This window comes from Phocoena phocoena, chromosome 17 (assembly GCF_963924675.1).
Source record: "Phocoena phocoena chromosome 17, mPhoPho1.1, whole genome shotgun sequence".
In the NCBI taxonomy this organism is placed as follows: Eukaryota; Metazoa; Chordata; class Mammalia; order Artiodactyla; family Phocoenidae; genus Phocoena; species Phocoena phocoena.
In genome coordinates, this window is record NC_089235.1 from 71,848,999 (window position 1) to 71,862,251 (window position 13,253).

Here is a 13,253-nt window from a genome sequence, read left to right on the forward strand (position 1 = left end):
CAGACAAAGGATTGAAATATAATGGTAACTGGTTCTAAAGAAAGAAGAATGGTCTGCCTAAAGCTTACTGAACTGTTGGTGACTGACATATAGTAAGTGTTCAATAAATGTTAGCTGAGTATTGCATTTTCCTTTTATCTCAAATCAACCTATAATTTGAGTTAATAGCGTATGTCTAGGTGTATGCTAAATGCTCCTCTATGAGGGGGTACAGTACTTAATGAGTATTTGCAGTGTGCCAGCTGCTATGCAAACAGAAGCAAAAATGAACAAGACAGAGGTTTCTGCTTTCACAAGACTTATAGTCATTCCTAATGGGTTCCTCATCTGGACCACAAAACACAGAAGATGACTTTTTTTTTTTTTGCGGTACGTGGGCCTCTCACTGTTGTGGCCTCTCCCATTGCGGAGCACAGGCTCCAGATGTGCAGGCTCAGTGGCCATGGCTCACAGGCCCAGCCGCTCCGCGGCATATGGGATCTTCCCGGACCGGGGCATGAACTCGTGTCTCCTGCATCGGCAGGCGGACTCTCAACCACTGTGCCACCAGGGAAGCCCTTAGAAGATGATTTTGAGTGACGTTTTTCTCAGTTCTCCCAAGATGGCACTTCACCAGTTTTATTCGAGATGCATAGGAAAGAAGTTAATTCATTATACAATTTGTCTAACAGGACAGTTGCAATATGCCTTAAAGGCTATGATCAGAGAGGTTTGGGGTCCTCAGGCAGCACCTAGGAGAGTGTTTGGTCCAGGTTTGGTGAAACGGATGTCTTCCAGAGGAAAAAGTCCCTATGATGAGCCTGAAGCAGGTGTTAGGCAAGTGAACTGTGTTTCATGCAGAAATAATAGCATATGTGGAGGAATGGAGGTAGGCAAGAACATGATTCTTCAAGGAATTAGTATAAAGTTAGTCTGCTTGGAGTGAATTGGAAGAGTAGGGTTGGGAATTGTAAAACCGGGTTAAATAGTTTGAACTATCCTAAAAGCAATGGGGAGTCATTAAATGATTTTAAACAGGATGGCATGATAAGAGTTGCATTTAGAAATGTTACCTGGTTGTAGTTTAGCAAACTGAAGACGGGACAACCATTTAGAATACTCTTCAGTAATCTCCAGGAGAGATGGCAGTGACCTGTACTAAGGAGGTCCCAGTGCGAATACAGGAAAGTGAGTGGACTCTAGAACACTGCAAGAGAGAATCTATAAGCAGTTGAGTGATACGGGGGCACAGGGAGAAAGGCAAAGATTTTGTCTAGGGCTCTACCACGGACATTTGGGTGCTTGGTACAGCACCAGGAGGAAGAGCTTGTTTGCTGCTTCATTTGCTTGCTTTTTGTTGTTTCTGTTTTAGGAGGGACGGGTGGTGTGACTGGGTTTAAGTGAAGAAAGAAAGAAGTATGCATTTCAAATGTAACTGTCTGTAAGTAGTTTTGAATCTTGGGTGATAGAAGGATGGACTTTTTATTAACAGAAATGAATAGGGAAGAAGGGGTAGTTTTGGAGCTCAGCCTTTTGTTGAGTGTCTTGGACAGTGGAGCATCCAGGTATGGTAGGGGTCAGGACTACGTTTTGTGTGAGAGATTAGAGGTTATGATGAGAATTTTGAAATTAGCAGTATAGGGAATTTTGCAAGAGCTTTCAGGAAAGATGACTTCTCAAAGTGAAGACGTGAAGAGAGAATAGAATGGCTTTGTTCTACCCTCGCTATGTGGCCTTGGGCATAACCCCTTAATCTCTCAGTGACCCCATATCCTCATGTGAAGCGAGGACCATAGCCCTGAAGCCATTTCGCTCAAATGGGATATATACATGAAAGTGCTTATAAAAACTACAAAATGCCATATCAATATAAGAATGGTATTAGTATTTATTAATGTCTTAATCTTCCAGTTGGCATTTTGAATTTTGTTAATTTGTTTTATTGATTAAAAGCACTTATAACACGTGGATGTCTTTATCTGCTTTATCAAAACCTCCATTATTTTCCAACAAATATCTGCTTATAAAAGTATTTTCATGTATATATCCCATCTCTCCTTGTAGAGGTTTTGTTTTAAAGCTTGTTTTAGAAATAAAAGATTGTCTCTTAATATTACACTTGTTTTTTTTTTCGTTACGCGGGCCTCTCACTGCTGTGGCCTCTCCCATTGCGAAGCACAGGCTCCGGACGCGCAGGCCCGGCGGCCATGGCTCACAGGCCCAGCCGCTCCGCGGCATGTGGGATCCTCCTGGACCGGGGCACGAACCCGCGTCCCCTGCATCGGCAGGCGGACTCCCAACCACTGCGCCACCAGGGAAGCCCTACACTGACTTTGTATTCATGGTGACAGTGGTTTTTTAGGTTCTTTTTATTTTATAAATATGCATTAGCTCTAGATGGAATTTTGTGTTTTTCTATAAGACCAAAAAAGTATATCTGTATAAGTAGTATCAGCATTAAACTGACATTTTAAATTTCGTGAAGATAAATTATCTGTGAAATTTCATTTTGCCCCAGTTAGCTTTTTCATTGAATCTGAATGGTATAGTAGCCCTAATTACATTTATGATTTATTATATACAGTTAAGTAAGTTCCTACCTCTTATTTTTTACATAGCCATAGAAAATTATATTGAATAATTTAATGTGGTTCTGTGTTATACTTGTATTCAGACTGTTTTCTCTGTTCTTTAGCCATCTGAATGCAGTTATATACATTACACACAGATACACCAGGTGGCAGCAAAATATCGCTGAAGGACGTTAGGCCTCGCTCTCTCTAAGTATTACTTCTAAAACCCAGGTTCTAATTAAAAACAAAAAGAAGAAACAGTGATTACCATTGTGAACGGCAGATTATAGGAAGCGGAGAGGGAGAAGGGATGGGGAAATGAAAGGGCATAGAGAGTAGTGTCTGGGACTACCCCAAACCAACTTCAGGAAGGGAAGCAGGGGCCTCCCGAGGGGGTGCGTACGTCAGACACTGAGATGGTGACAGGGTAGTTCTCTAACTGGCAGGACAGTGCGGTCCACAGAGGCTGCAGTGATGCTGCATTTCAGCAGACTTTGAAAGGCAGGTCAGGAACCCATGTGGGCGGCCCGTGGAAACAGGAGAGTTATCTTTGGTAAGCTCTATTTTGGAAAGCTTACTTTTGTGTAGATGTACGAGATATCTGATGATAGTTGTATCTGGGCTTTTTCTGTCACCTACAAGCAGGTTGCTCTATAGGTCAAAAGAAAGAACTTTCTGAGAATATAGTATTAGAGTTTCCCACTGAATTTCATTTTCTTCCCTAATCTCTGCTCATTATACTTCCCTTCTGTTCTTGTTGATTTTTGTCACTCAGTAATCCCTCTCCTGCCTCTGTACTTCTCCTTTCCTTTTTAGTTTTGTCTTAGGCTTCAGTTTGACTTTTCTCTGCAGCCCATCAGCCTTTGTATATTAACCTAGAAAATCTTGTGTGGGTGGGAAGCAGGCTGTTATTTATTCCTCCTTTTGAATTCTGGTAAGACATTGAAAATTGGTGTGATTAGAGGGTAAAAAAGCAGGTCAGCAGTGATGACCACATACTATTTTGTGGCAGTTCCACTGATGTTTGGTCGTTAGCTTTGGTGATTTATATTAGTGCAAATGATCATGAAGAAAAAGTAGAAAAAGTTCAGTATCTAGGCTACCTCAGTAATGGCCCTATGCAGGAGATATAATATTTCCAGCCTGAAAACTGTAGAACAACGATAGGTAATAACTTGTCACAGATATAGGTCTGTGTTCCTCCAGCCTTCACCCAGCAGAACCTGAGTAACTAGTGTGTGCTAGATGCAGACACAGAGTCTGCCCCTGAATTTCTTGTATACTTGGGGACATGAGACATTAATTCATATGTCTGTACTTCAAGGCCCACTAGATGACTAAAGGGTGATGATGATTGAAGAGTGACAAGGAAAGATCAGTCATAACTGAAAGGAAATTTCTGTAGCTAGAAGAAAGGGGGATAAGTAAAAATAATTAGAGTGATATTTAAGATTTTAAGGAAGCGATGTAATGTTTAACCAGGGCTTGAAAGATAAGAGTCTTTACAGTGGGGAGGACATAAGAAAGGGCAGGTAATAAAGGGCTTCCAGCAGGAGTTTCTGTTTGTAGAAAAGTGTGTAAAGCAGATGTGCCAAAGCCTGCTCAGAGGTTGGAGAATAGGCACATTTGCCTTAAACACGAGATAAATAAGGGAGCAGCTCTGAAGTTACTGTTGGCAAGATCTGACTGGAGAACCCAGATGCCTTTTTACTTCATCAAGCAATGGGTAGAGTTGCTTGGAAGAGTGATGTGGTTAGTGTTTAAGAAGCTCATGGTGGCATAGAGGGAAAATTCTAGAAAGGTCTGTTATCAGTCAGGATAGACGGGGTCAGTGGTTCTCAACTGTGGGTGATTTTGCCCATCCCACGGAACATTTGTCAACCCTAGGGACATTTTTAGTTATCACCACTGGGGCAGGCCTACTGGCATCCGGTGGGTAGAGGTCAGGGATGCTGCCGAACATCCAGTGAGGCACAGAACAGTCCCCTTGGCAAGAATTACCTGGGCCAAAATGCCACTAGTGCCAAGGCTAAGAAACCCTGGCTAAGTTGTGCTGTGAGAACAGTCACAGGTTCTTAGTAGTTTAAACCAGTGAAGATGTGCTCATCGCTCCAACTAACTGTGCATAACTTCATGTCATCCGTATTCTGGAACCCAAGCTGACGGGATCGCCGCGATCTGAAATGTTACTCATACTTTACTGGCCAGAGCTAGTTACACAGTCCCTCCTGACCACAAAGAGGCCAGGAATTGCAATCCTACTATGTCCCAGAAAGAGAGTAAATTGCTGTATTTGATCAACAGCATTAATTACTGCCATGGAAGGCTACCTTGGAGTAGAGGAGTAGTCAGTAAGAAAGAAGCTAGTTTCTTTATGTCGGCCTTCTTTTAGTTCATTATTCACCCCTTCAGAAGGATAAAAATCACAGTACAGTTGATCCTTTAACAACACGGGTTTGAACTGCACGGGTCTACTTATACACAGATAATTTTCAGTAAATACCTACTGCAGTACTATGTGATCTTCAGTTGGTTGAATCTGTGAATGCAGAACATGGATATGGAGGGCCGACTAAAGTTATAATGCAGATTCTTGACTGTGCAGGGGTCAGTGCCCCAAGCCCCCATGTTGTCCAAGAGTCAACTCTATATACAAAATGAGATTAGGAAGATGGAGTGTTGCCAGATTATGAAGTGACTGACTGTGCTGTTCGACTAAGATTCTAGACCTGAGCTTCCCAGTTGTTATTGGGAGCTTTACAGGTGTGTCTGGATATTTATCTCCTTAGTTCTTCAGGTAGCTGGGTCGGGCCTGGGGTAGTCAGCTTGCAGTGCAAGCAGCCTCTTCCTTTTATCTCCATATGCCTTACATGTATTATAATTATATATATGTGGAAAAACTTGCGAAGCTCAGCATTACTCAGTGGGCTGGATTTGTTTTTTTGTTGTTTTTTAATTAATTAATTTATTTATTTATTTATTTATTTTTGGCTGCATTGGGTCTTCATTGCTGTACGCGGGCTTTCTTTAGTTATGTCGAGCGGGGGCTATTCTTCGTTGTAGTGCGCGGGCTTCTCATTGCGGTTGCAGAGCATGGGCTCTAGGTATGCGGCTTCAGTAGTTGTGGCTCGCGGGCTCTAGAGCGCAGGCTCAGTAGTTGTAGCACCTGGGCTTAGTTGCTCTTCGGCATGTGGGATCTTCCCGGACCAGGGCTCGACCCCGTGTACCCTACATTGGCAGGAGGATTCTCAACCACTGCGCCACCAGGGGAGTCCCTGGATTTATTTTAAAATTACAGTTCAGTGTGAAAAAGATTTATTTTAGAACAACTCTACTGGTAGTATAGGAGGGAGTGTTGTATTAGACCAGCTAGTAAGCTATCCTCAGATCTAGGTAAGAAAAGATAAAGATTTTTCAATGATGGCGCTCTTGAAAAATAAATATGGCATTGTGGAGGTAAAGGAGGTTTATTAGAGATGTTAAAATTGGGTTTAGAACATGTCAAATAGAATTGGTTAATGGAGAATTGGGAAATTTGAACTGGAGATGTGGAGGGCCAACTGTAAAATGCTGTGCTGATTTTCGACTGTGCAGGTGTCAGCACCTCTAACCTCCATGTTGTTCAAGGGTCAGCTGTATTAAACTGAGTTCACCCATCAATTTTATTTTTTTAATCTGCTTCATGAAATATAAAAGTCTGAGAGCACACTGTTTTATATATTTAGTGAGAGCAAAAAAGGCAAACTGTCTTAATTTTCTGAAATTTTAAAATCTGAAATAGATGTAGTTTATAAATGACATGTCATTCTAACTAGCAAATAATGGGGGAAATTTTTTTAAATTTTAGATGAAGATCGACTTTCTAGGAGGAAAAGTATTGTGGACACCGTATCCATTCAGGTGGATATCTTACCCAACAGCAATCCTTCAGATGATGTGGTAAGTTGCTGAAAGTTTATGATGAAGTACTGTCTTGAGATAGACATCAATTTAAAAGAACTTTTTGCCCCTCCACACTTTTAAACAGGATCAAATACAACTCTCATTTATCCCTAAATCAACAAAATTGTTAGTAGAAGTTAATCTGATTTAGCCTTGAACTTATTTATAATTTATTTTACTGAACTCATTTCATGTACCTATAAATATATATAAACTTAATATTGTGTGTTATGATATCACTAGATTTCACATTGTAGTAAAAGGAACCATAAGACAGAACTAAGTATGTTTTTTTAATAAGTAAGAAATGCTACACAAGGCCTGTTATTAAATAAATAGGCCCTCTAATCCTATTTATTTTTAAAGATTTATGCAACATAAGTTGTGAGAATAAATGGAATTATATACACTGTCATGTGAAGCCAAATGCTCACTACTTTTAGAAAGTTTCAAACTTTCACCTATGAGAGAAATTTTTTAATCTTTTTGGATAGTAAGTATAATGAATTTAACATAGGTTAAGCTGTATCAGTGACCTGTGTACTCTTTAAGGAGTTATTTGAAACATCATAGATTTAATGTTCTCCTCCTGTTTCAATAGAGCACAAGAGTGTACCCAACTGAGTTATAGGAAGAAAAAGCAGCCAGTGTTCTCTAGGACTTATCCACACAAATCAGCAGAGCGTTTTTTGATAGTCAAGTAAAAATTCCAGTGTGCCAGCATGTCACGTCAGCTTCCTCCTTGTGGTTTATCCATTGTTTGCCTTCCTAGGTATTTCATTATTTCTCATTGGTACAATGTAAATAACTAAAAGAATATCCATGTAAGAAAAGAGGAAGGAAGTTGTCTGAATTCATGCTTTCTCAGCCTCCTTTCTACCTCCTGCTTCCAATCCCTGTCAGTTAATTTGTCTTCAGGAATTAAAATTATTTGGTGGCCAGGGTACAGCCAATTAATTTATATCTTTCATGCTTTTAACTCCCTGTTATATAAAATTTATCAGTTTTATCAACGAATTATCTGCAGAGCATCAGAGTACTTGGAATAGGCAGTTAGTGTTCATTTTGGAACTTGGGGCTTTAAGGTTGGTTTAGAGTTTCTTACCAGTTTAAGACTCAGGAAAAATGATCTTCCCTAAATTTCACCTCTTCAAAGCCATTTTAATTTTTACACTCCTTACTAGCAAGAAGGATCTCTTGCTAGCTGTATCTTTCAGTGATTATGAATTTGCTGCTATTACCTTTTGAGGGAAGAAATTCATCCAGAGCCTTAGTTTATACTTGTCAAGAGTGCATTCTATTTTATTGACTGGTATTTTTCCCATTTGCCTTTTGTTAACCATTTTTATTTCTTTTAAAAATACATATATAGCACTTTAAACGATTGCAAAGAATCAGTCTATTTTGATAAAATGAACTGAAGAAACATTTGCATGAAGACAATATAGGAGGAAGACTCTTGAGCATGAATTCTACATGAAAAGTTCATTAATACATTTGTTAACTTATTAAAGATCCTTTTGTTTTATCTTTGCTATAACTATAAATCCTAAGTCAAATATGCCTCACCCTGAGTATTTGAAAAGTTAAATACAGTTTAGTATATAAGATTTACTTGAGCACATTGGAGTTTCAAACTCATTTACCGTTATGGTATCTGATTTTGTGTATTAGGAATGGTCGTTGAAACACCAGAAGACAGAATAACAGTACCTTCTAGGCTAAAACTAACTAATTTCATTGTGTGGACAGGAGAAAGTGTCATCAGTTAGGTATTCACCAGTTAGTGGTGTAACCAAATATCAAACTAAGAATAAGTATATTTGCTAACAATGAATCAAATTTAAAAATTGCTCATTTGAAAAATTGCCCGTAATTTCATCAAAATTACTTGAAATTGTATATACATAATCCCACTTCGTCCTCAAGTATATTTGATACCTGCTTTTAGAGCTTGTCATGTTGTTTAGATGGAGATCATAGGAAAACTTTTGTTTTCCCTGGATATAACTCAGCTTATTACTATGGTCTATTAAAATGCCTGGTCCATTTCTGAGGTATGTGAGTTCTAACATTTGCAATTCAAATTTTAGCCCACCATGGATCATTTAGTGAACTTCTCCTAAAAATTGCACTATATATGTATAAAGATACCTAAATTAAATTCAGGTATTCAAGAAGATAAATGGCTAAAACATTTATTTATTTCAGTGGCGTCTCTGCCTCCTGAAATTAAATCATCAGCTTGACTAATAGAATAAAGCACCATAGGCATGATTCTTTGATGCTGGGCAAATGCATCCTCATTATCCAAATTAAGGAAAACAACAAACAGAGAAGAGTTATTAGATAAAGTACTCTAGCTTTTCACTTATCCAGGATTGAACAGGTAATAAGTAAAAATTCTCCGTAATAAGAATTCTGGCCTTCTAGCTTCTCCTATGTTCTTTCTCCTATACTATAGTTGTTTCTCAAAAGTCTAAAGCTCTTAACCAGTTGTAAGAACAACTTTGAAGTACTAGATTGCTTCTAGGTACAAATAATTGACCAGCCAGAGCCTAATCTTATATATCTGCTCCAAATATCTAGAACAAAGCAACTGAAGATTCCCAAGTTTAATCTGACTTCAACTAGAAATATGAGCCCTCAGTAGAAAAACTGAGGTAGTGGAACTCTTGCTGCTTTGATTTCCAGCTAAATCCTTTGTACAGAGAGCTAAGATGCAAAGCATGAAGTCTTTTGCTTTCACTAGTCTTGCTGCCTTAGGCTTAGCAAAAAGAAGCTCATGAGCTAAAATTAGGGATGACCAGAGTCCAAGGCAAGTACTCATATATCATTTCTTAACTTTTATTCAGAGATACTATAGTAACTGGATATATTATTCCTTCTGAAAATGTGCTAGTGCCACAAAAAGTATTACTGACTTCTTATGTAAGCACTTGATTTCACACCTTTTACATGTCTCAAAGCAAGCGAGATTTGAAAACTTCAAGTTAAAGGGAGTTTCTGGAGAATGAGACTTGGTGGTTGACCTTAAGAGATCCAGAATATAATTACTTTTAAGTGTTGGTTAACAGTACTCATTGAACACTTCCCAAAGTAGTGACTTTTTGCTTTAAGACTTTTGCACTTAAAGTTTTAGATTATTTCATCTTTGATTTTTAACCTGTATGTGGTACCAAAATTATAAAGAGTATAGAATATTTAGTTTTCATTTATTACATAGCTGAAGCTGCATTTATATATAATCTCTGCCTTGAATATTGGTTGGGTTGCCGTAAAGGTTGCTAATTCTGCCAGCCTAACATCAATCTGTAGACTTCTTTGGGGAACCACTGTGGTAGCCATTGTTAAATCCAGTGAAAACATGGAGATTACTTGATACTGTTGAGTGTGACCACAAATCCAGCCAACACAAAGAAAAGAAAGTATTTGTCAAAGTTCTTAGATTACTTGTAACTAGGTGCAGGTATCATTTATATTGACCGTTCCTAACTCTTTATTTTACTTAAAATCACTTTCCTCTAGGTTAGTAACACTGAAGAAATCACCTTTGAGGCGTTAAAGAAAGCAATTGGTGAGATTTTGCTTGTTAACTCTCCTAGTATTTTCTAGCTTATCTAGATCTTAGTACTTGTTTAAATGCCAGAATTAACAGAGGCAACATGGCAAGTGTATATACTGTCGATTTCTATATAAATATATAATCAATTTATTAGCTTATGTTCTTTAGGCTTTTGTAATTGTCCTGTCTTGTCATAGATAATTATTTTCCTCTCTGTAGACTGACTTCTCTAGAATTATGAAAGCATATCACCATGTATTTGAATGCTGCCCTTATTTGGTGGCCAACGTTGAGGCTGAGTGAATTTATGAGAAATAGTGAATGTATTTCCTTTTATAGGAGATGGGCAGGTGAATAATTCTGAGAGAATTACATAGAATGATTTTTAGTAGGCATACAGCAGTGTGATTCGAAGCGTGTTTCTAATGGGGTAAGAGAAAGGAGCTGGCTGAAATTGTCAGCAGGTACAGTAGAGTCACATTAATCCTTGCTATTTTATCAGTGAGGACACTGAGGCAGAGAAATGAGCAACTCTCGTGAGATCACAGAGCTAGTAAATACTGGAGACAAATTTCATACCCAGGTCTGACTGACTCTAGTCTTTTCACTTATGTTTGCGTAAAATAGTACTCTGATTTTTTTTTCTCCTGTAGCCTTTATGGAAATAAATTTTACCTTATATAATTTGCCTCTTTTAAACATTTTTAAATGATTCCTTCAATTAAGTATTAATATAAATTCCTGCGAAGCTCATGATGCCTCGATCTCAAGTCATTTCTAATTGGTAAAGCAATGCAGGGTGGAAACTGACTGTCACGATACAGAGTGGAAATTGGCTCTCAATTTGTAAGAAATATTAGAATAAGAAAATCATTAACGAGGGAAGTGAAGCGCTCTAGTACCCATCATACATGAAATAAAATCTGACCTTTTTCAGCTTAATCCATTAGAGGATTTTTTTTTCTTATTGTAATATCAAATTTGCCAAAATAAAATTAATTGAATTTAATAAGCAATTTTTGAACACCCATTGTGTACAAGATACTGTGAGACATTTAAAAATTAATAAGACATGTTGAGGAACTTACAGTCTGACAGTGGTTCTCAAAAGTATGTCTTTGGACCCCTGGAGCTTTGGGGAAGGCTCTTCCAAGGGATCCTTCAAATCAAAAAGTACATTCAGCACAATACTAAGATATTGTTTGCCTTTTTACTGCATGGATTAACGTGAATGAAGGCAGTGGCGTCAAACTGTACTAGTGGTCATTGAATTCTTCAGCACCACACATCCCCAGTTATTTATTTATTTATTTATTTATTTGCGGTACGCGAGCCTCTCACTGTTGTGGCGCCTCCCATTGCGGAGCACAGGCTCCGGACGCGCAGGCTCAGCGGCCACGGCTCACTGGGCCCAGCCGCTCCGCAGCATGTGTGATCTTCCCGGACCGGGACATGAACCCGCATCCCCCGCATCGGCAGGCGGTCTCTCAACCACTGCGCCACCAGAGAAGCCCACCCGTTATTTTTAAAAGGCAAGATTTCTCTTAAGAATGCCTTTGAAGAATCAGTATAAATGATTAATTTTATTAATCTCATCCCATGAATACATGCCTTTGGGGAGCACATATAAAGCACTTCTTTGATTGCTTTTACTTGCAAGCAGAACTAGTTGGTTTTTTTAAGGAATGTCACTTTTACTTTAAAAAAAAAAGACAGAAAACCTGTGGTATTTGAAGGGAAGCTGTCACTTCAAGAGAAAAAAACCACCCTGACGGTATTTGCTCCCAGTGATAAAATTAGCACTTTTTAACAAAATTAGAGTTTTGAAGCTTATGTCTGCCAGTGCAAGTTTGACAGTTCCCCAATATTTATTTAAAGACTTTTCTAATGAGATCAGTGATAATAACTAACAAATGTGAATTTAAAGAGTATTTTACAGTGAAATATGTCTACATTTAGAGGGTCTGCATAAATCAGTGGAGCAATATTCCAAATGACCTTGCATGATGTTACAAAACCATACATGAGTAAAGCTCTGTTCAAACTGTAGAACAGACCAATAGATGTTAATATAACCAATTACAAAAAGTTCATTAATAAGGTTTCAAATTCCATATTGCAACTAACTTTTAAGAAACTACAGTTTGTCATGTTTTGTTGTAGTGTCCAAGAAGAAATAGCTACAATTCTGTGAAAAGGCTATTTATTGAATTACTCTTTCCCAGTCGATACCTGTGTGAGTTTAGTTTTTCTTTATATACTTCAACCAAAATAACATATTGCAGTGGATTGAAGGCATCTGCATGTAGAATCCAACTGCTTCTATTAAGTCAGACATTAAAGAGATTTGCAAAAATAGAAAACAATGCCATTCTCTTCACTAAATCTTTTCATTTTAGAAAATGTCGTTATTTTTTCATGAAACAATTATTTATGTTAACATATAGTGGTTTCATTTCTTTAATGCATTTAATGACTATTTTTTAAGTCTCTCATTTTTATATTGTAATATGGAAAATATCAAATGTAATACATAAAGCAATTTGGCTTTCTTGATAATTTTTCAGAGTATAAAGGAGTCTTGAAACAAAAAGTTTGAGAACTACTGGACTTAATGCATGGAAAAGAAACTTGCTGCCTGCAGGCCAAATTTAGGTAGAAGAAGTATTTTCAGAAATTGGATTTGAATAAAGACCAGGGATATATGCTCAGCTTGCCCAAGTCCTGTTTTTCTTACTGCTTTTAAAACATTTATGTTTCCTGCCTAGCCTCTGGCACATTTGAGCTTGTGACCCTAATCTAGTGAACATGAGAGATGTGATCATAATTCTGTATTATAGTCATTCAGAAAAAGTACATAAATTCGACAACTTTCTTAACCTGCCACAATTTCAGAGGGGGGAAAATAAACCTATTTCGTTTGTACCTGATATATCCATTTTTTAAAACTAGCTAATTGTTACAGTTTGTCTACCTGAAGGGAAGCTTTGTTTTTGAAGAACCTTGAACAGATTGTGTTTCATCTTATGAAATTCTTGACCAGGAAAAATAAAAAAGCTGAAGAGTTACTGAGTTGTTACTGTAGACCATCAATAAATAAGCCATTAATTAGCCTTCTTTTCAGATTCTTAAGCAAATAGACATAGTTATTATATGTATCAGAATGACAGACATTTATTATTTTATTATCTCAC

At 37.8% G+C, this 13,253-nt stretch overlaps 1 protein-coding gene across 3 annotated transcripts in view; it reads left to right on the forward strand.

The window, feature by feature from the left end:
* The window catches only part of EFR3A (EFR3 homolog A), a 59,320-nt gene that overhangs the window by 39,795 nt on the left and 6,272 nt on the right, over positions 1-13,253 (forward strand). For 2 of the 3 annotated variants that reach the window (XM_065895086.1, XM_065895083.1), the window contains 2 exons: positions 6,400-6,491; positions 10,023-10,071. In XM_065895086.1, the coding sequence (XP_065751158.1) occupies positions 6,400-6,491; positions 10,023-10,071 (141 nt within the window). Of the gene's footprint in view, positions 1-6,399; positions 6,492-8,246; positions 8,255-10,022; positions 10,072-11,728; positions 11,732-13,253 lie in introns of all 3 variants that reach the window. The other variant, XM_065895084.1, reaches the window with a different exon arrangement.